The 23,394-nt window shown below is 39.1% G+C and overlaps 1 protein-coding gene across 3 annotated transcripts in view; it reads right to left on the bottom strand.

Moving 5' to 3' along the window:
* Positions 1 to 23,394, bottom strand: part of tiam2a (TIAM Rac1 associated GEF 2a) — a 209,062-nt gene that overhangs the window by 129,193 nt on the left and 56,475 nt on the right. For all 3 annotated transcript variants that reach the window (XR_012099625.1, XR_012099626.1, XM_073051114.1), the window contains exons 4-5: positions 17,159 to 17,320; positions 4,276 to 4,432 (exon numbers count right to left, since the gene is read on the bottom strand). Coding sequence is in view for 1 of the 3 variants with exons in the window: in XM_073051114.1 (XP_072907215.1) it covers positions 4,276 to 4,432; positions 17,159 to 17,320 (319 nt within the window). In the remaining 2 variants the exon portion in view is untranslated. The remainder of the gene's footprint in view (positions 1 to 4,275; positions 4,433 to 17,158; positions 17,321 to 23,394) is intronic.

Below are 23,394 nucleotides of genomic sequence, written 5' to 3'. Positions count from 1 at the left end.
GGATTCCAGTTTTAAAACATTTTCTTCATTTTAGAGTAGGTCCTTTCAGCCACAGCGCCTCCAGCAACACCCAACAAATCCAATTAACCCAAACCTAATCACGGAGAAATTACAATGACCAATTAAACTACACGGTATGTCTTTGGACTGTGGGAAGAAATCAGAGGACCCAGGGAAAACCCATGCATTCCATGAGTGTACGTACAGAGACTCTGCTACAGTACAGCACCAGAATTGAACTCCAAACTCCAGACGTCTCGAGCTGTAATAGCACGGTGACAACTACAACACTATCATGTGGTAACTTTTCAAAAAAGACTTTCTAATTTTAAGATTACATCCTGATGTTCTTCATATATGCAACTGAACAAAATTTTATGATTTTTTAAAATTAGAACTATGAACTATGTACAAGGAAATTCAAAATTGTTCATTGTTTAATACATCAGGTGGCATTATCAATTTGGAGAATCCATGCAGTATCACATCCAAGTTCAAAACAGATTTTTTTGAGCTGTGGTACCTAGAAAGCACTGCATTATTTGAAGCAGAAACTGCTTAGTTTTGTACACCTTCATAAAGATACTTGAATGCTTACAGATCCGTGCACCACCTTTTAATGAGTTTCGTGTATGAAATACCCAAATACTCCAGTATTCTTATTCCCTTATATTTAACAAAATAACCCAAATATGAACCAAACTCAAAGTGACTCTCACAATTCAGGCATATTTATGTACAAGAGGGGATATAAATGCCTGTCTAGCCAGGCACATACAGTGGCATGCAAAAGTTTGGGCACCCCGGTCAAAATTTCTGTTACTGTGAATAGTTAAGCGAGTAAAAAATGACCTGATTTCCAAAAGGCATAAAGTTAAAGATGACACATTTCTTTAATAGTTGAAGCAAGATTACTTTTTTATTTCCATCTTTTACAGTGTCAAAATAACAAAAAGGGAAAAAGGCCTGAAGCAAAAGTTTGGGCACTCTGCATGGTCAGTACTTAGTAATGCCCCCTTTGGCAAGTATCACAGCTTTTAAACGCTTTCTGTAGCCAATTCTGTAGTCTTTCAATTCTTGTTTGGGGGATTTTCACCCATTCTTCCAGGCAAAAGGCTCCTAGTTCTATGAGATTCTTGAGCCGCCTTGCATGCACTGCTCTTTTGAGGTCTATCCACAGATTTTCGATGATGTTTAGGGTCAGGGGACTGTGAGGGCCATGGCAAAACCTTCAGCTTGCACCTCTTCAGGTAGTCCATTGTGGATTTTTAGGTGTGCTTAGGATCATTATCCTGTTGTAGAAGCCATCCTCTTTTCATTTTCAGCTTTTTTACAGAGTGATGTTTGCTTCCAGAATTTGCTGGTATTTAATTGAATTCATTCTTCCCTCTACCAGTGAAATGTTCCCCGTGCCACTGGCTTCAACATAAGCCTAAAGCATGATCAATCCACCCCCGTGCTCAACGGTTAGAGAGGTGTTCTTTTCATGAAATTCTGCACTTTTTTTCTCCAAACATACCTTTGCTCATTGTGGGCAAAAAGTTCTATTTTAACTTTATCAGTCCACAGGACTTGTTTCCAAACTGCATTAGGCTTGTTTAGATGTTTCTTTGCAAACTTCTGACACTGAATTTTGTGGTGAGGACGCAGGAAAGGTTTTCTTCTGATGACTGTTCCATGAAGGTCATATTTGTGCAGGTATTGCTGCACAGTAGAACAGTGCACCACCACTCCAGAGTCTGCTAAATCTTCCTGAAGGTCTTTTGCAGTCAAACGGGGGTTTTGATTTGCCTTTCCAGCAATCCTACGAGCAGTTCCCTCCGCAAGGTCTTCCAGACCTCAACTTGACCGCCACCATTCCTGTTAACTGCCATTTCTTAATTTCATCAGTGAACTGAGGAAACAGCTACCTGAAAATGCTTTGCTATCTTCTTATACCCTTCTCCTGCTTTGTGGGCATCATTTATTTTAATTTTCAGAGTGCTAGGCAGCTGCTTAGAGGAGCACATGGCTGCTGACTGTTGGGACAAGGTTTGAGGAGTCAGGGTATTTATAAAGCTTTGAAATTTGCATCACCTGGCCTTCCCTCATGATGACTGTGAATAAGCCATAGTCCTAACAAGCTAATTAAGGTCTGAGACCTTGGTAAAGGTTATCTGAGAGCTGAAATCCCCTGGGGTACCCAAACTTTTGCATGGTGCTCCTTTCCTTTTTTCCCCCACTCTGAAATTGTACAAAACAAAAATAATACACTAATCTTGCTTAAAATGTTGAAAAGGATGTTTCATCTTTAACTTTATGACTTTTGGTGATCAGTTCATCTTCCAATCACTTAACTATTCACATTAACAGAAATTTTGACCAGGGGTCAAACTTTTGCATGCCACTGTATATACCTTGTGAGGTATATATAAAACAAGAAAATATTTGCAAAATTCTGGTTCAAACTTATTGTAGTCACTATCACGATTGTTTTGATAGAAACAAAAATTAGTTGAAGCTGCTCTACAATGTCAATTTAATTAGTCAAATTGTCAACTTCGCACTTACAAGCCAATGAAAAGTTTTTGTTATGTACTAAACTTGTATTTTCATAAAATTTGTATCATAAATAACACTAATCTTGTTTTTACATGTTCTCATTATTTATTACTATTTATTTATATTTGTCTTCTGCACTTTAGTTGATCTTTCTTTGATCCAGTTGTTACTATTCTATAGATTTGCTGAGTATGACAGATGGAAAATTAATCTCAGGGTTGTATATGTACATAGATAATAATTTTAAACTTATGTAACATCCTGGGAAAGGTTTCACTGCTAACGTAATGGTCTTTCTGGAAAGCAGTATTTGGGTCATGGTTAGAGATAACGGGTGCCTTGGAATGCGAGCCGTCTAATGAAGGGAGTGCGCTTTCGTGTTGTGTGCCTGACACCGAGGTGAACTGGGTCTTTTGTTCGGTAGGAGATGAAGGAAGACGATGCCGGAGAGAAGAGGTCATAGGACTAGACCTGGGGAGCGGGGTCATGTTTCGACAAAGCCCAGGGAGATCGAAGGAGGATCGGCGAAGGGAAAACAGTGAGCTCCAACTTGTGCACATTAGACTGTTTAAATAAAATGGGGCCTTTTGTGTTTTTATTTGCTTTTTCTTTACCAACCCTTCAGTCAAATTAGAAATTGTTAAATTGTATGTGGTGCACTGTCTGTTATTTCACGATACTTATTTGTAAAGGGTAACAAATCACGCAGCATCCACACAAATGGAGTTTGGGGTGAGCTTGCACCTCAATTTCAGACATTTGGCGGGGTCGGAGATTGTCTTCCCCAGACTTACGCAGCTGACAGAACCAGAGTGTTTCACTTAAATAATTATTAAGTAAACTCAACAAATCCCCTGTCCTTCATTTGGCTTGCTTTTAATGACACAAATCCAATTTCCTTGACTAGGCTGTAATACAATTGGTGTTCTAAAGAGATACAGCCATGAAATTATGAAATGAGAAAGCAATTGTTATTTCTGGTCAATAAAAATACTCAGAAGCAGGAGTTCTATTTTGTGAAATAAAAGGTAGAGGTATACAGGATTAGTCACATATTGTAAGACTTCACATTTTATTATACAGTAGGTATATTAGACACCATCCAATCAAATCCTGTATTCTTATACCCTTACACTAAACAAAATATCCCAATGTGCACCGAAGTCAAAGTGAATTTCACAATTCAGCCATATTATGTATGAGAGGAAATAAATGAGGTATATAGTATACTTTTTAAACACACTGTCCAAGTGAGTTCACTATGAACTCTATTTCACACTATTTCTGCAAGAATGGGAATTGTAAGATTAAGACTAGCTTTATTTGTCACATATACAAAGTATACAGTGAAATCTGTTGTTTGCGTCAAATCAAATCAGCGAGGATTGTGCTGAGCAACCCACAAGTGTCACCATTCTTCTGGTGCCAACACAGCATGAACCCTTAACCACAATTCTTTGGAATGTGAGAGGAAACTGGAGCACCCGGACGAAACCTTCAGTCACAGGGAGAACAAACTCCTTACAGGCAATGACGGGAATTGAATCCCGATCAGTGAACGCTGGTGTATACATGCAAACACATCATCAGTTAGGCTGGCTTTACTATAGGCAATGGAAACCAAGATTACAAGTGCATGCAAAAACTGGCAACTATTAGGTTCAAGTTCCAAATTACTTTGATTTCCACTTAATCAATAAATATTAATTTGTGCTGCTACTGTAAGACTGCTACCTGGTGTGTTGCTGCTCACAGTTGCTGCAGTACTGGCAATAGCAGGGGTAACAGAGGGCGGTGGAATCCCTGTTGCCAAATCCAGAAGTGGCTGTATGACCTCACTTTTGAATACACCATTCTTCTGCCACAGGTTCAGTACCCGCACCACTTTGCTCTGTAAAATACACATTGATTGGTTATTAGATTAAATAGTCAACCGGCAGCTTGACTATCTCATACACATTGAAATATGAGCAAATTCATTTTTTTTTAAAAGATGAACCAAAACCATTGATAAAGTTTGGAATTTTTATCTTAAAGAAACTTGTTATAGAACAGTAAAACTGTCATGTCCTTCCTATGGTTTGTTTGAATTGCTGTTTTTGTGGAGGTTGAGGAAGGGGGGGAAAAAAAACTATGCTGCAGAACCGAATGAAGAGCCTCCTGAATGATCAAATCAGGAAATTAAAAACCTTTGCACACTGGTTTATAAGAGAATTCTGTTCGTTGTAACCTAATTCGTTCTGCAAGTCTTACATGGTTAACACCAAAATCCAAATCCACACTAAAAAAAAGTGTTTTTGGGTGCTGAGGTAATATGACTTCTATCCTGTCATTGGCCTTCTGAGAAACTATTAGCCCTACAAAAAAATAATTCAAGTATAAAAGCAATTTAAAGTTTGCCCGTTGGAGAACAAGTAAGACCACTGCCATTAAAGGTGGAAACACAAGAGATTCTGCTAGATGCTTGAAATCCAGAGCAACACACTCAAAATGCTGAAAGAACTCAGCAGGTCAGGCAGCATGTATGGAAATGAATAAACAAGTTGACAATTCAGGCTGAGACCCTTTCTTAGGACTGGAAAACGGGGAAGATGCTCGAATAAACAGTTTGGGGGGGGGGGGGGGGGGGAAGAGAAAGAAGGACCAGCTAGAAGGTAACAAATAAAGCTAGGTAGGTGGGAAAGGCAAAAGACTGGAGAAGGAGGAATCTGATAGAAGAGAGTGGACCACATGAGAAAGGGAAGGAGTGACACCAGGAGGAGGTGATAGGCAGGTGAAAAGAAGAGGTAAGAGGACAGAGTAGGAAACAGAAGATGAAAGGGGGTGGAAAGAAATGGCATCAGATTGGAGGCTACCTATATGGAATGAGGTTATGCTTGTCCACCAGGAATGGCCTCATTGTGGCAAAAGAGGAGGCCATGCACCAATATGTCGGAATGGGAATGAGAATTGGAATTAAAATGATTGGGCACCAAGAAATCGCACTTTCAGGTGAATAGAGCAGAAGTGCTTGACAAATCAGTTGCCCAGTTTACATCGGGTCTTAACAATGTAGAGGCGGCTGCATTGGGAACAGCGGATACAATAGGTGATCCCAACAGATTCTCAGGTGACGTGTTGCCTCATCTGGAAGACAGTTTGGGGCCCTGAATGGAAGTAAAGGGGGAGGTGAATAGGTAGGTTTAGCACTTCTGCCACTTGCAGGGTTTATGTGCTAGGAAGGAGATTAGCGGGGAGGGACAAATGGACAAGGGTATCATTGAGGAAGTGATCCCTGCGGAACAGTTAAGATGTGTTTGGTGGTAGGATCCTGTTGAAAGATGGCAGAAGTTGCGAGAATTATGTGGTGGATGTGAAGGCCTATAGGGTGGTAGGTGAGGACAAGAGGAACTCGATCTGAGGCAACAAGAAGATTTGGTGAGCATGGATGACTGGGAGGTGGAGGAGATGCAGGTGACAGCAGCATCAATAGTGGAGGAAAGGAAGGCTGAATCCTGGGAACAGGTAGTCAAGATAACTATGGGAATTAGCAGGTTTCTAAAAGATGTTGGTCAACAGTTTGTCTCCAGAGATGGAGACAGATCAAGAAAGGGGAGGGAGGTGTCAGAAATGAACCAAGTTAATTTGTTGAAGTACAATTGAAGAGTTGTGGAGAATTACCCAGGAAGGCTTGGAACACGGACTGTTCTACATAGCCAATGAAAAGGCAGGCATATCTGAGACCCACGTGGGTGTTCATGGCTACTCTGTGGGTTTCGAGCAAGTGGAAGGAGCCGAAAGAGAAATTGTTGAGAGTAAGGAACAGCTCTGTAGACAGAGGAGGGTGGTGACAGAGGGGAATAGGGTGGGTCTTTTGTTGAGAAAGAAGAAGAGAGCTTTAAAGGTACAAGTCACACTCCTTCAATGTCTTACAGAATAAAAGCACTATTTGACATTGAACTGAGCAACACACAACAGGAAAAGTTCCAGTTTCAAAATTATTATGTACTGAGTAAGCTGATTGACTATGTTTAAGCATGATACAATAAAAAGAGTTGGGATGATAGCAAGTAGAAAATATCTAACTAGTCCTTCCTTGCTATGTCTAACTACTGCCAGAGACTGCATTAATGGAGTTGCAGCAAGTTCAGCTTTTATAGGTAACTTAACTGGAGAAGGTGCAGAAGATACATATGAATATATAATTAAACATAATTCAGTTAAAAAAACGGAAACCCTTAAAATCAGTTTTGGATATTACTGATATAGAAATAATAGAATCCAAATACAAAATACCTAAATGTATCACTCATAAGGAATTTAGGAAGTATCTCTTTTTACAATGAGTTACACGAACATGGAACAAATTATCGTATGGAATATTAAGTAGACAAAATTCATGCATTTAAGGACAAATGTGAACAAAAGAGAGAACCTGGTAACTCAGTAATGTTACATTGGGATCCTAGAACATTTGTAAGGTTGCACAAGGCAGGAAGGCATTTTGATTTAGTAAGTCAATCCTTGCCAGACACAGCAGTATTACAACCGAAAGTTGGACAGACATTAATAGAAATGTATGTGTAACTGTGTGACAATTTTTGCCAACAATGACAAGAGGGAAACTTTTAAAAATGCTATCATTGTAAAATATTATTCCACAGATATGGTTTAGCAATAACAATTCAATTTGACCAACATTAAACTGTGTGAAGTCTCCAAGAACTGACTTTAGGTTGAGTATGGCCACGTGTGGTTAGAGGTACTATGAAACTAAGAAAACTATCGGTTTTCCAACTCCACAGACAGCAAATGATAACACATTTCCTTTCCATTTCTTTAACAACCTCTAACTTTCTCTTAGGACTGCTAGAAGAGTGAAAAACTATGGGAGCCTAGTGGAACTATAGGAATATTGCATATTCCTAACAAAATTTCCACTTTACTAAAGAGTCCTATATCTGGTGCATTTTGGCAAAATAAAAGTTGATTCAAAACTGATATCAGTGTCATCAACTAGAATTGGGAATAGTAGTGAGCTTTAATTACTTCTTTAAAATATAGGATTTAATATGAAGCTACACAGCAGATGAAGCAGAAAAATGTTGAATTGTTGAAATGTTGGATATCTGAATAACTAGCGTTGAATGTATCTACTTTTATGCTGGAACAAATTCACCACATGGCATTAAGTTTTACAACTATGTAATACCCACAAACATTTATCTGATAGTCAAAATATACAGATCCTGGGGGGGAATAAATGCATATACAGTTGCAAGAAAAAAGTTTGTGAACCCTTTGCAATTACTTGGCTTTCTGCATTAATTACTCATAAAATGTAGTCTGATCTTCATCTGTCACAATAGCAGACAAATACAATCTGCCTAAACTAATAACAAATGTTAGTTTTCACATCTTTATTGAAAACATTGTTTCATCATTTACAGTCTAGGCTGGAAAAAGTATGCAAACCCTTGTACTTAGTAACTGGCTAAACCTCCTTTAGCAGTAATAACATCCACCAAATGTTTCCTGTAGCTGCTGATCATACTTGAACAACAGCGAGGAGGAATTTTAAACCATTCCTCTATACAAACTGTTCTGGTTAATCAATATTTCTGGGATACCTTGCATGAACAGCCCTCTCTGGGTCATGCCACATCGTCTCCATTGGGTTAAAGTCTGGACCCTGACTTGGCCATTCCAAAAACACAAAGTTTCTTCTTTTTAAACCATTCTGTTGTTGGTTTGCTCTTGTGTTTTGGATCAGTTTTTTTTTGCATCACCCACCAGCTTTTATTAGGTGATTGGACTACTACCCTGACACACTCCTGTAAAAACGTTTTGATACTATTTTGAATTCATTGTTCCCTCAATGATTGCAAGCTGTCCAGGCCCTGAGGAAGCAAAGCAACCCCAAGCCATGATGCTCCTTCCACCATGCTTCACAGATAGGATGAGGTTTTGGTGTGCAGTGCCCTTTTTCCTCCAAACATAGCAGTGTGCATTTCTGCCAAAAAGTTCAATGTCTGTCTCATCTGTCTACAGACCATTGTCCAAGCAGCACTGTGGAACATCCAGGTGGTCCTTTGCAAACTTAAGACGTACAGCAATGCTTTTTTTTTGAGAGAGCAGTGGTTTCCTTCGTGATGTCCTTCCATGAACACCATTTTTATTCCGTGTTTATAAGTTAAGTTATAAGTTAGATACGGCCCTTGTGGCTAAAGGGATCGGGGGTATGGAGAGAAAGCAGGTACAGGGTTCTGAGTTGGATGATCAGCCATGATCATACTGAATGGCGGTGCAGGCTCGAAGGGCCGAATGGCCTACTCCTGCACCTATTTTCTATGTTTCTATGTTTGTATGTTTGTCTTATAGTGGACACATGAATAGAGACTTTAGCAAGTTCTAAAGATTTCCCCATGTCTTTTGCTGTTACCCTTTGTTGAAGTACGAGAAGAAGTACAATTGTTTTTGTGTGCTTTTATTTTAGGCAGATTCTGTTTGTCTATTATTGTGACTTAGATGAAGATTAAACCTCATTTTATGAGTAATTAATGCAGAAAAACAGTTATTTGCAAAGGACACATACAAAATGCTAGAGGAACTCAGCAGGCCAGGCAGCATCTGTGGAACAAGTACAGTCAACATTTCTGGCTGAGACCATTTGGCAAAGGGTTCACAAACTTTTTCTTGCAACTGTACACACAGTAAAGAAACTGGTTCCTATGAATTGGAGAAGGGGAAATGTTGGTAATGTTATTGATTTTAAGTTTTCAAATTCATGGTGTGAGCTAAAGGATCTATCAAAAGTTGTGCTTCCCCATTCTTGCTTGGTTTGAGAAAATGAAAAGTAATTAGCTGCATTTGTTATTCAAATTTATAGATGAAAGTTTTGGAGTTTTTGAAGTATTAAATACTAGCTTTAAGAGGGAAGGATTAAAATGGTTTTGGTTTGTTCAGTACATAAACCTTTATTTGGTTGCTTCACTCCGGAATCTGCTAGGTTTTATTCCCAAATTCAATAGAATAATTGAAGTTAAAGCAGGCAAAAACAGAAAATAAGCATGCTGTAAATCCCGGTGTATAAGCTGAGAATTTTGCCCTAAATTTTGGTCCTAAAATTAGGGGGTCGGCTTATACAGAGGGGCCAACTTTGGAAAAACAAATACATGGAAGACAGGTCATATTTATTGGCTGTTTTTGAGTCAAATTCATTCCACTGTTGAAGCATGAATTCTTTGAATGGCTTGTTTAAGTTCACATCTAGTGGCTGGAGCACGGACGTCAAGCTACTGGGGACGGCTGCAATGTCTGTATTTTCAGCTTTCAATGCTGCTTTTGTCTCACCTGACAAGTGCGCTTTGAACATGTCCCAGACAAGTAGTGACTTTTCTTTCCTGAAACCTTTGGGACGTCAATGCCACATCTCTTTAACCCACTTCAAGCAACCTGCTTTGTCCATCCAGCAGCATTCTTGAACGTAAACAACACCCCACGGGAATTTTCTGAGCAATCTTTGTTTTTTGTCTCAACACAAGATCACGTCTATTCATAAATCGGGTGCACCAACTTCGCATAGCTTTGAAATTTTCGCTGACCTCAGTCTTTTTCAGCCCATTTCTACGCTTGAACTCGAATAATTTCTCTGGTAACAATGTATCCAGATGATTGCTGGTGATTCACCCACTCTACAACTTTTCCTTCAAGTTCCGGCCACTGGCATGTTTTCCCGCAGTTTGCACATTACATCTTTGGCATTTCCCTCAGAATGTCATCTGCCTTTCTTCACTCTCTCACTTGTTTCTCATTTACACTAAATTTCTTAGCAGCTGCAGAATTATTCGTTCCTTTAGCAAAATCAACAACCTTCAGCTTGAAGCAAGCATCATATCGCATTCATTTTAATCTTTTGTACATGGTGGTCACAAACTCAATACTGAGTACCATTGGGAACCTAATGCAAAACTTCCCTCCCTGATTTATTTATTAAGAATTTGCTTATAACGCTCTACAATGTGTAGGCTTATTTTCTTAGCAGGTATTGGTTCACTAAATTTCCAGGTTCCGGATCCGGCAAAGCTGAGTACTGGCATGTGAGATCTTGTAATCTTTTCTGGTTAAATCAAAAACCTCTACAAAAGGGGTCAGCTTATACAAAGGTAACATGAAAAAATCACTTTTTAAAATCTTGAAAATAGGGGGTCGGTTTATACATCGAAATTTACGGTATTTCATTTCCTCATATATAGAAAACCCAGAAGCTCTGTACAGCTATATACAATGAATGAAAGGTATGTGCAAAAGAATTCTGAGACTGAAGCAAACACAAGCCACATCTAAGGTGGAATTTTAAATTTCAGTCTTCATGAAGTACAAGAGGAGTTTTACAAATTTCACTCCTATAATTCATTTATGTTGAATTCCAAGACAAAATACTTCTGCACATGAGCAAAACTAAAAAGTGTCTGCTTCTTTAATTTTAATTGTGGAAAGGAATATTGCTTAACTTCTTCAGAGAACAGGAAATAGTACAACAACAGTCAACAATCCAGTTTACAGTTTGCCCTTGATCTAGTTAATGTGCAGATTTTTAATCTTCAGAATTCTGGCTGCAGCTTTTATTGTTCCCAACGACAGTACCTTTTAAGCATTTAACTACCACCTAACTACTAATATGTGATAATCAATGCTTCCTTGTGGCATGCAATTTATTTTCTGATAATTCTACCTGAAATGATCTCCATTAATACATAAGGAACTCACTATGGATGTCAGGAATGTGTAGACAAACCACCCCCCTCTGTGAGTACATGCTCCTCCTTAAGAGAGTTAAATACACCAAGTTCCTGGGAGTTCACGTCACGGATGACCTCACCTAGCCCTTAATATCATTTTCCTGTACAAGAAGGCACAGCAGCGCCTCCACCCACCCCCCAACTTACATTTTACATGAGCACCATTTAGAGTGTCCCAACAAGTTGCATCTCCATCTGGTTTGGGAGCAGTTGAGCAATGGGACCAGAAAGAAGTCCCTAGAAAGGACTGTGGGAACTGCTGAGAGGATCATAGGGGTCTCCCTACCATCCATCTGGGACATTTATCAGGATCAATGCAAAACAGGGCCCTTAATATTATTAATGATCCCACCCATCCTATTCAGCATCCTCTGACTTTCTACCATCAGGCAGGAGATTACGATGCATAAAAACAACAAGAGTCAGGATGAGAACGTTTCTTCTCCTAGGCCATGAAACTTCTCAGCTCCCAGCCACACTGTATTCAAAGTGTTACTTAATCTGCTCCGTACCTTCCAATATTTAAGGTTAATGCACTTTATTTTTTTATTTATGTGTGATTCATCTGTAGATTTTATTCAAAGTCATCGTGTGTAATGTGTACTTCTGCACTTTACACCCTGGTTCGAAGAAACTTTGTTTCATTTCTATACACATTACATGGTTATATACATGTATATAGTTAAATGACAATAAATTTGACTTGAACTTGATTGTAGGCCACCTTTAAAGAGACTCTGCATTTTTATATTGCTCAATCTGGACTGATTAATACAGGAACAGCAGTAAGTATACCAGTACTAAAGACATCAGCAAACTTTTGCTTTGTAGTCTTCAACAGCTTCTAGCATAATATTATATTATTCTAATAACAGTAATGAATTACTTTGGAAGAGTCAGCTTGGTAATTTTTTTTACAAAATCAAGCACGAGATACCACCTCCCACGTTGCCAAAGAACCTTCTGACATGAGCATTCATATTGATGACACTCATATTTCAATGGAACTAATGAAAGGGTCTTTTAAGAGACTTTTGGGAAAGGTACATGGAGCTTAGAAAAATAGAGGGCTATGGATAAGCCTAGTCATTTCTAAGGTAGGGGCATGTTCGGCACAACTTCGTGGGCTGAAGGGCCTGTATTGTGCTGTAGGTTTTCTATGTTTTTCTATGTTTCTATGAAATGTCATTAGCCTAGAGGGTCTAGAGTAAACTAGAGGACCTGAAGGTAGATTAAGACACCTGGTCCTGATGGGATGCATCCCAGGGTACTGAGGGAATTTTCGGAGGTTAGAGTAGATGCATTGGTAATCATTTACCAAAACTCTCTAGACTCTGGGCAGGTCCTGGCGGATTGGAAGATGGCAAATGTCACGCCACTTCAAGGATGTAGGCAAAAGACGGGCAGCTATAGGCCAGTTAGCTTAACATCTGTAGGAGGAAGATCCTTGAAGCGGTCATTAAGGAAGAAGTAGCGAAACATTTAGAAAGGAAGGGTTCCATTAGACAGACACAGCATGGATTCAGAAAGGGCAGGTCTTGTTTGACAAACTTACTGGAGTTCTTTGAGGACACAGTGAGTACAGTGGATAGATGGGAACAGGTGGATGTCGTCTACTTGGATTTCCAGAAGACGTTCGATAAGGTGCCGCACAAGAGACTTATAAATGGAGTTGGAGGAAGTGTATTGGCATGGGTAGTGGATTGGTTAACCAATAGAAGGCAGAGAGTTGATATAAATGGGTGTTTCTCCAGTTGGTAGTCGGTGGTGAGTGGGGTGCTGCAAGGGTCGATGCTGGGCCCGCAGCTGTTTACCACTTACATTGATGATTTAGAAGAAGGGAATGAGTGCAGCTTGGCAAAATTTGCTGATGACTCTAAACTGAGTGGAGTAACAAATTGTACAGATGTGGAGAGTCTGCAGAGGGATACAGATAGGTTAAGTGAGTGGGCCAAGGACTGGCAGAGGGAATACATCATTGGTAAATGCAAGATCATCCACTTTGAAAGGAATAATAGAAGTGCAGATTATTATTTAGATGGTGAAAGCTTGCAGCATGCTGTTGTGCAGAGGCACTTGGGAGTGTTTGTTCATGAATTACAAGAAGTTGGCTTGCAGGTACAACGCTATTAAGAAGGCAAACAGAATGTTGGTATTTATTGCTAGAGGGACTGAATTCAAGAGCAGGGAGATCATGCTGCAACTATACAGGGTACTGGTGGGGCTGCACCTGGAATAGTGTGCAGTTCTGGTCTCCATACTTGAGGAAGGATATACTGGCTTTGGAGACAGTTCAGAGGAGGTTCACCAGGTTGATTCCAGAGATGAAGGGGTTAACCTATTAGGAGAGATTGAGTCGCCTAGGACTATACTCTCTGGAATTCAGAAGAATAAAAGGGGATCTTATAGAAACATACAACATTTTGAAAGGGATAGATAAGATAGAAGTAGAAAAATTGTTTCCATTGGTAGGTGAGACTAGAACTAGGGGACATTGCTTCAAGGTTCAGGGCAGATGATTTAGGATGGAGATGAGGAGAAACTGTTTTTTCCTCAGAGAGCGGTGAATCTGTGGAATTCCCTGCCCAAGGAAACAGTTGAGGCGTCTTCACCAAATATATCTAAGATACAGTTAGATAGATTTTTACATAGTAGGGGAATTAAGGGTTATGGGGAAAAGGCAGGTAGATGGAGCTGAGTTTACCGAAAGATCAGCCATGATCTTATTGAATGGTGGGGCAGGCTCGATGGGCCGGATGGCCTACTCCTACTTCTTAAGTTCTTATGTCTGAAATACTAATTTCTATAATTGCCAAAGATTCCCAGCATCAGTATGCCTCTGTTGAGAGCAGAACAATGAGAAAAAATGTTCTTTGTCAGAAAAGTAACTATTCCCGCAGCCTTCATTGCAAGTAATAGTGAAGACATTGTTGGGAAATTAGAGTGTATCCAAACCTTCTAAAAACATCATCGGGTCAAGTAGTATGTCACTGATCAAGAGAACCCAGGTTTGATCATATAAAAATAAAAAAATATTAGATTTGTCATTTGTAAAATTTAATGTCAGCATATGAAGTTAGTGTGTTAACAATGCATAAATTACTCTTATGGTGGATTTCACACCAACATATCTTATACCAGTCAGTGTATTTGCATAGTTTCAGCAGTATGTAGCCACTTTATTTCAAAGGTGCAAATAAGCAGTAGAGGTTAGAGTTTAAAGCTTATTGTCAATTTTGGCAGAATGTGGGGAGTTGAGGGAAGCAAAAACATTATAATTTAGCCCCATGAATACTTCAAATGCTCAGTTTATAAACAGTGAGCATTATTCACTATCTAGTATTAAACAGAAATTGTATCCTGAGACTGCAGTGTATCAGGAATCATGGTCAATTTTTGAAGGGGAAGGTGGAAACAAATTTGAATGTCTAGCTAAAAGTAATTTTGATTTTCTCATGAATACATATATGAATGATCAAAGTCCAGTTCAAAAGCAAAACAGTCCACTTTCTCAGTCAGTCATCCTTTTACTTTTTTGCCTCAATCCCACTTAACTGTGCTCGGCTTTCTCCACTATTCAAAGGACAACTATCTATTGATTAGACCTTCAACAACTGCCAGAATAATTCTGACAGTGCCATCCTCACAGCCATTTTATATTTTAGTACCTGACCCATTACCATTCATGCCGAGAGGCTCAAAACTGCTCACAATACTCCAAGTTGGTCTGACCAATGCCTTACAAAGTCTCAGCACTACATCCTTGCTCTTATATTCTAGTCCTCTCAAAATTAATGCTAACATTGCATTTGCCTTCCTTACCACGACTCAACCAGCAAGTTAAGCTTCAGGGAATCTTGCACAAGCACTCCCAAGTCCTTTTGCAACTCTTAAGTTTGAATTTTATTCCCATTTAGAAAATACTCTGTCTGTATTCCTTCTGCCAAAAAGCATGACCTTACACTATATTCCATCTGCCACTTTTGTCCATTCCTTTTTTGTATCATCCACAAATTTGACCACAAAACTATCAAATCAATCATCCAAATCATTAACATATACTATTAAAAAAGCAGTCCCAACACAGACCTCTGCAGAGCACTACTAGTCACTGACAGCCAACTAAAAAAGGCCCCCTTTATTCCTATGCTTTACCATAGGAATAATGGTAAAGTGAATAATGAATAATGCCAGTCAGCCAGTATACTATGCATGCTACAACACACAGAAAACGCTGGTGGAACACAGCAGGCCAGGCAGCATCTATAGGGAGAAGCGCTGTTGACATTTCGGGCCGAGACCCTTCATCAGGACTGCTATGCATGCTAGTATCTTTCCTATATTACTACAGGCTTGTAGATGTTAAGCTACCTCATATGAGGCACCTTGTCAAAGGCCTTCTGAAAATCCAAAGACACAAGGTCCATTAATTCTCCTTTGTCTATCCTGCTTGTTACTTCCTCATAGAATTCCAACAGATTTTTCAGGCAAAATTTTCCCTTAAGGAAACCATGCTGGCTTTGACCTATTTTATCATGTGCCTCTAAGTACCCTGAAACCTCATCATAATGGACTGCAACATTTTCCCAACCAGTGAAGTCAGGCTAACTTTGCCTCTCTCATACCTTTGTAATTCCCTTTACTCCACTGTAATACTTATACATCTGACTTTAGCTTCTCCCTCTCAAACTGTAGAGTGAATTCTATAATGTTATGATCACTGTCTCCTAGGGGATCCTTTACCTTAAGATCCCTAATCAAATCTGATTCATTACAGAAAATCCAATCCAGAATTCCTTTCCCCTAGTGGGTTCAACCACAAGCTGCCCTAAAAAGCTATTCTCATTGGCATTTTACAAATTTCCCCTCTTGGGATCCAGCACCAAACTAATTTTCCCATTCTACCTGCATATTGAAATCCCCCATCCCCATGGCTATTGCAGCATTGCCCTTATTACATGCCTTTTCTATCTCCCATTGTAAATTGATTATCAAGTTAAAGGATATGGAGGCTTTGGAGTGGGTGCAGGAGAAGTCTGTCAGGATGCTTCCTAGGTTTGTCAGTACTGTCAAAAAAAAATTGGACAAAATGATTTATTCTCGAGTGTAGGGAGCTGATGGGGAACCTGACAGAAATAAATAAAATGATGGCAGGCATAGAAAGGGTAGATAGTCAATCAGTTTTCTAGGATGAAAGTGTCAAACACGAGAGGACAGAGTTTTAAAGTGAAAGGGCGGAACTGAAAAGGAGATCTGAGAAGCAAGTTTATTTTAAAATACAGAGGCATTTGCTGGAACTTGCAGGCAGGGGAATTGGTGCAAACAAATATGGTAACAGCATTTACAGAGTATTTAGACAGGCAGATGAACAGGCAAGGAATATATGGATATGGACCTTGTGAACGCAGATGGGATTAAGTTAGATTGGCATCACGGTCAGTGCAGACATCACTTGACAACGTGTATGTCCCTGTGCCATACTGTTTTATGTTCTATTCTGAGTATGCATTTATATTTTTTTACCCCATTTTCACTGATCTCCTATTTACTTTACCTTTTCTATCTTTGACCAGTTAACTGTTTGCAAACTTCAATTACTCTAAACAAATTTGATTAAATTTTAAAAAGTCAACCACCGAAGCTAGTTCCATTGCAAATATGAATTAGCCCGCATTGTTCACTTAAAAAAAGGAAAGTTCGTGTTGGATTTATTCATCTCAGAACCTAATTAATATGCTTCTTCAAAAGAAACCAAACTTCTTAGTTACAATGTGTTAAATCAATGTAATAATTAACTCTGCATAATACATTAGAAAGATTGGAGGCAAAACACATACCTTGTCATCAGCAGGACATTTGTACAAGTTCTGGAAAGTTGTATTGATGTTCTTGCAAAATCTGGGAGCAAACACATCCTTTTCTGGACCAAACTGATGACGGGACTGGCGCACAATTGAGTCGATAACATACAGCCCTGGGACTTTGTATTCTGGTTTACACTGTGAATATATATTTAAATACAAATGAAGTACTTCAACAAGGTTATGACTTATTTACCTTGGAACTTTATAGCTACCTTTGCTACTGACTTGTGACCCATTGCACTGCATCCTGAGCAGCATAATGTAGGTTGAAGCCCACAATTCCCCATCTGTCATGTAATCACTTTTGTTTGTGCTGTCTAGGTTGTGCTAGCTTAATTTCTTTTGATATGGAACATTCTTTTGAAATGCTCACAACTGCCAGATTTGAAGCAGAATATTCACATCACTCAAAACACCTCCAATCCATCCCTTGGACAAAACTTGTAAAGTATCTTTTAAAAGCACAGTCTTTCACACTTCTGCACTGAAGAACAGAAATATTCCATATAGTCAGTGCTACTGCCGACTATTTTGTTCTCATGACATTTCCTCCCACTGACATTGTCATTCCAAAAATCAGAAATTCTGTGTTCCTATGTGCTCCCACTTCAATACATAATTATTCTATTCTCTAAGTAAAAATCCCACACCATCTAACAAATTGATTAGCAGAACAAGTGATGATACGAAAATTTTTAAAAATGCTAGGAATGCCCAGCAGAACAGGCAGCATCTGTGGAAAGAAAAACAGAGTTAACTTTTCAGTGAGATATCTTTAATCAGAACTGACACAATAGAAACATTAGTAAATTGAACATATAAGGGAGGAGGAACAAAAGGTCTGTGACAGGAGAGAAGGTAGAAGGAATTAAATGACAGAAGATTATGCAAAGGTTATGATGCAGAAAGAGGGGTATAAAAACACTGTTGGGTTTATAGAGATTTTCAAAAAAGGAAATGAAAAACTGGTATAAGAGGCTGCTCAGTCAACAGAGTTGAGAGGCACTTGCAGGATGAAGTGCTCACAGGAGGAAGCACAGCTGATGTATCTGTTGATTTATTCTGTGTAATGGATACAAGCCTGTGCCCAGAAGTGAAACTGGAGTTTGAGTATGGGATGAAAGTGAAATGGACGATGTGAAAAGCCAGTGGGTAGTGGTAGTGGAAAAAAGATGAAAAGTTAAAGATAGTGAAATTTTAGTATAAGCAAAACCTGGAAATGGCACCACAGCAATCAATGTGCCTGAAAGTAACAACAGAAAAGATCTGTATAGCATTAAAACAAAGAATGCTCAACGTAGTACATAATTTTTTTCACAAAATTCACCAAAATAAACCAAGCATGGACCCAGATTAAACAAAAATGTTGCTCAAACTGGTAGAGATGGCAGCAATGGATGGATTCTAATTTAATCAGCAGTCAAGAGAAAACAGATTGCTGACAGTCCTCGGTCATTCTGAAGCTTGGGAGAGGTGCAGACATTCATATTGAAAATGAGATTTTAGTGTCCGGAAAGAAATAGCAAAGATGACAGTTTGAAATTATTCTGTGAGGAAAAGATTAACATTTTGGACCTTGGGAAGATAATAACCTGGATGATCACATGCATGGAGAATGCTGAAGGAAGACAGTCAGAGGTCACAACAAAATCTGGGTAAAGTAGTAGAAAGTGTTAGAAAATAGCATCTCTACTTTGTGGAAGCAAAATACCTATCAGAAAACAGCAAAACTTTTATCAACAGGTATCATGACAATCCTGGCATTGGACCACAATGGGAAAAAAAAAACATGTTCAGGGGAAAGAGAGCAAAAGTGGATAGAAGTTTGCAGTGAGAAAAACGTAGAAGTTCCATTGAAGTTCAGATTTAAAGGGAGTCACACAGTGAAAGGAAATAGTGGAGTTGGCCTCCTGGTAGAAGAAATGAGTATAAAAATAAGAGTTCAGTATTCATTGGGACTACACTGGAAGTTCACTGGGACAGGGTCAGAAGATGAGGAATCCACAGATTGTGAGGATTGACCATCTTTAGTCAGAGGAAGATCAATACTGATGGTTAAAATAATGATTAAAATTTGAGATTTAAATCATTGAAGAGGGTCAGAGGGAAATGGAAACAAAAAGAGATCTTAAGCCTGTGATTACTGACATTGCTACCAATAATATCTTGTGGATCACAGCAGCTTTGAGATACAGCAAGCTAGTGCTGCTGAAAGCAGTAAAGGTGAGCAAGATAAAAGAAATGTGCAGAAAACCCGATGGACAAAAGAACAAGTAGGACATTACTAGGATAAAAGAGAAATTATGTATTTATATAAACCATACCCAATGCAAATGTGAAAATATGAAATTAAAAAGAATTGCTGACAGCCCTTGGGTCAACTAACATCTCGAGAGAGAGAAGGAAGCAGAATTAATGCTTCGGACTTTTCATCTGAACCAGTTAAAGCTCAAGACACTAAAATTCAAGGAAGTTGGAAGATAGAAAAATAGGCAACATAAATAAAGCCATATTTGTGAAGCATTTGTATAAGAGCAACTTGTTTATTTGATTGCAATGGCAATGATTTAAATTAATTTTCTTCTCACTTAAATATAGGATTTCTCAGAGCAGAGCCAACAGGTTACTTTTTCTCTTTTTCAATTAAAATGCAAATACAGAATTTGGAAATTTAGCAATTTTCTACTATTTCCTTATTCTTCCGCCTGTCAATTTTTCCCCTTCTGTTTTAATCCTGCTATCTGTGACATTTTGGTACCTACCCTTAACATATTTTTTTTATTTCTTGCATTTTGCTCAATGATAGTCCAACTTCAAATCACAAGATATAAAGAGAGGAAGATTGCACTGACAGCAAGAGAGTAGTTCTGTCTATTCAAATCTTCATCATGGGCAAAGATAGCGAAGGCCAGACAGGAGAGATTCAAGGATGTGCCAAAACTGCCCTGAAGAAATGCAATATTCCCACTGACCCCTGAAAATCTCTATCCCATTCCATTCAAAGTGAAGGAGCAGCTTTTAGAAAGATAATTGAGAACACTAACACATGCAACTACAGCATCAATACAAATGGTAAAAGATGTAGACAGCCTGTTGAACTATCCACCTCTCTGCTATCAGCCCCCACCACCTCATCTGCATAAAGAAGGCAAGACAGTGGCTATACTTCACTAAGAGTTTGAAGAGATTTGGCAATAAATACACTCAAAAACTTCTATTGTTGTACCGTGAAGAGCATTCTGACAGGCTGCATCACTGTCTGATATGGAGGGGCTACTGCACAGGACCGAAAGAGGCTGCAGAAGGTTGTAAATCTAGTTACCTCCATCTTGGGCACTAGCCTACAAAGTACCCAGGACATCTTTAGTGAGTGGTGTCTCAGAAAGGCAGTGTCCATTATGAGGACGTTGAGCTCCCAAGGCATGCCCTTTTCTCACTGTTACTATAAAGGCAGGAGATACAGAAGCCTGAAGGCACACACTCAGCAATTCAGGAACAGCTTCTCCCCCTTTGCCATTCGATTCCTAAATGGACATTGAAGTATTTCTGTTTTTTAAAAATCTATTCAATACACACAATTGATCTACTTGTTTATTTATGATGTTTTATTTTATTATTATCATCTTATTTCTCTCTCTGCTAGATTATGTATTGCATTGAACTGCTGCTGCTAATTTAACAAATTTCACGTCTCATGCCGGTGATAATAAATCTGATTCTGATTTCAGCACTGGGCTAGAGGCAGTTTCATCATAATGAGCAAAAGAGATGTATTTTGTGTTGCATCCTACCCCTTTTTATGAGTTAAAGCTGGCATGTTTAAGCAAGACCACATTCCTATGACTGCACAGGCAAACAATATTATAGCATTTACTTTGTTCAATATTATTAAAATTATTTCAATGTACACCGAAAAATAATTAAACAATCCGTTTATTTATTTATTTATTTATTTTTAGACACAGCAAACTGTCAAAAAACTACTGGGACAATCCTTCCTCACTACCAAAAAGGTGCCCCAAACAGTCCTTCCAGATGAGGCAACACTTCACCTCTGAGTCTGTTGGGGGTCATTTACTGTGTTCGGTGCTCCCAGTGTGGCCTCATTGTATAATCAGTGAGATCCGACGTAGATTGAGAGACCATTTTGCCAAGCATCTACACTTCGTCTGCCAGAAGAAGCAGGATCTCCCAGCGACCACTCATTTTAATTCCACCTTCCATTCCCATATGTTCATCCATGGCCTCCTCCACTTTCGGAATAAGGTCACACTTAGATTGGAAAAACAACACCTTATATTCCATTTGGGTAGCCTCCAACCTGATGGCATGAACATCAATTTCTCACATTTCCAGTAATGTCTCCTCATTTCACCATTTCCCATCCCCTTGTTCCTCTCTCTCATGTTATTTCTTTGCCAGCCGATCACCTCCCTCTGGTGCTCCCCACCACCTTTTCTTTCATCCATGGCCTTCTGTTTCTTTCACCAATCAACTTCCTCACTCTTTGCTTCATCCCTCCCCCTCCAAGTTTCATCTATCGCCTGATGTTTCTCTCTCTCCTTCCCCCCTTTCAAATCTACTCCTCAGCTTTTTTTCCAGTCCTGCCGAAGGGTTTCAGCTTGAAACATTGACTGTACATTTTGTCATAGATATTGCCTGGCCTGCCGAGTCCCTCTAGCATTTTTGTGTGTGTTGTTAAGACAACCTGTGGGACGTGATAGCTCTCTCTGTGGGACTATTCTGACAACAAACTATGAAGTGTGATTTAGACAACTGGGCCTCAAAAGCTAAATGCAGCCATGGAAATACCACAGAAAGCGAGACTGAGTAACCATTTAGATCAAGCCCAATCTGGTGTTAACTGAAGGAGCTTCATCACAATGAAGGGGTTATAAAATTCCAAAACTATAAAACAGAGCCGTTATACCTTAAAGCTGCCAAAAGGATAAGCTAACTGCACACAAATTCATGGAAGTTATAAAATAGGAAGCCTCAGATTTCCAAGACAAAGGAAGGCTATATTGAAAAAGCACTACACAACAAGGAAGAAAAATATGCAAAATTTGTTTTGATGGAAAACTTATGTTTATTAATTGACTATTTCACAACCTCAATAGCCCCAAAATGGCTTTACTCAGCAAATCAATTTCTGGCTTATATTCACTGTTATGATATAGGAAAATTAGTAGCTAATTAACTAGGTAATCTCAAAATATGATAATGACCAAATAATCAATTTTACTGATACTAATTGACAGATTAACATTGGTTGGGATATCAGGGAAACCTTCTGCTTGATAAATGGGACAAGTGGGGACTGTGCTGGGTTTGGGTATTTGATCCTCCACAATATTCCATGTGGGAATTTAAACTGGAGGTGGCAGTGTTTTTTTTAAACGAGGTCGAGGTACAAGCTTGACATCAACCCGGCACGGACAGTACAGGAGTCACTGGATGGATATCAACCCGGCACGGGAGCGGTCTGTGACTGGATCGAACTCGGGAACCTCTGTTCTCCAGCCCGGCGCTGATCTCATTGCGCCACCAGCCCACCGAAATGGGGGGGGGGGGGGGGGGGTTGACGGGGTCAGGGTGAATCTTGCTAAGAAAAATTTAAGCCAAATACAAAGTTACACACTCAACACAGTGTCAACAGCAACGACTTAAAATGGCGGATGGCATCGTGATCCGACTTAAAATGGCGGACAGCGTTCTCTTCCCTCAGTTCGTAAGTACGAGTTAGCCGTAAGTCGGACGTTCGTAACTCGGGGACAACCTGTACCTACTGCTTGCTCTTTGAACTGATTGAGAAGTTAATTCTTGGATAACAAACAAAATTATCACAACTTCCAATTAAAACAAAGCATTTTTAAGTGAAGAATACATAATTGATAAAAAAATACAACATATAGCAAATTTAAAAGGAATTTAAGACTCATTAAATCTTGAAATTCTTCAGTAAGAGAATTGCAATCCATACATAAAATGAGCTCCCTTTAAAAGGCTAGATTATGGATTTATAAACAAATGATTTGCACTTACAGCAGTTGATTACATTTTCTGGGGGCGTCACAGTAAGATCATTGAAAGTACCTTTGATTCCAATCAATTCACATCTACAAGGTCACAGAGAAGATGCTGGAAGGTAGAACCAGTCAACAGCTCTAATGGAGACCCAATGCTGACACAAAGGGTAAAATAGCCTC

The sequence above is a fragment of the Hemitrygon akajei genome, chromosome 7 (genome assembly GCF_048418815.1).
Source record: "Hemitrygon akajei chromosome 7, sHemAka1.3, whole genome shotgun sequence".
In the NCBI taxonomy this organism is placed as follows: domain Eukaryota; kingdom Metazoa; phylum Chordata; class Chondrichthyes; order Myliobatiformes; family Dasyatidae; genus Hemitrygon; species Hemitrygon akajei.
Note: the sequence above shows the minus strand (reverse complement) of the source record. Positions and strands in the feature narration are given on the sequence as shown.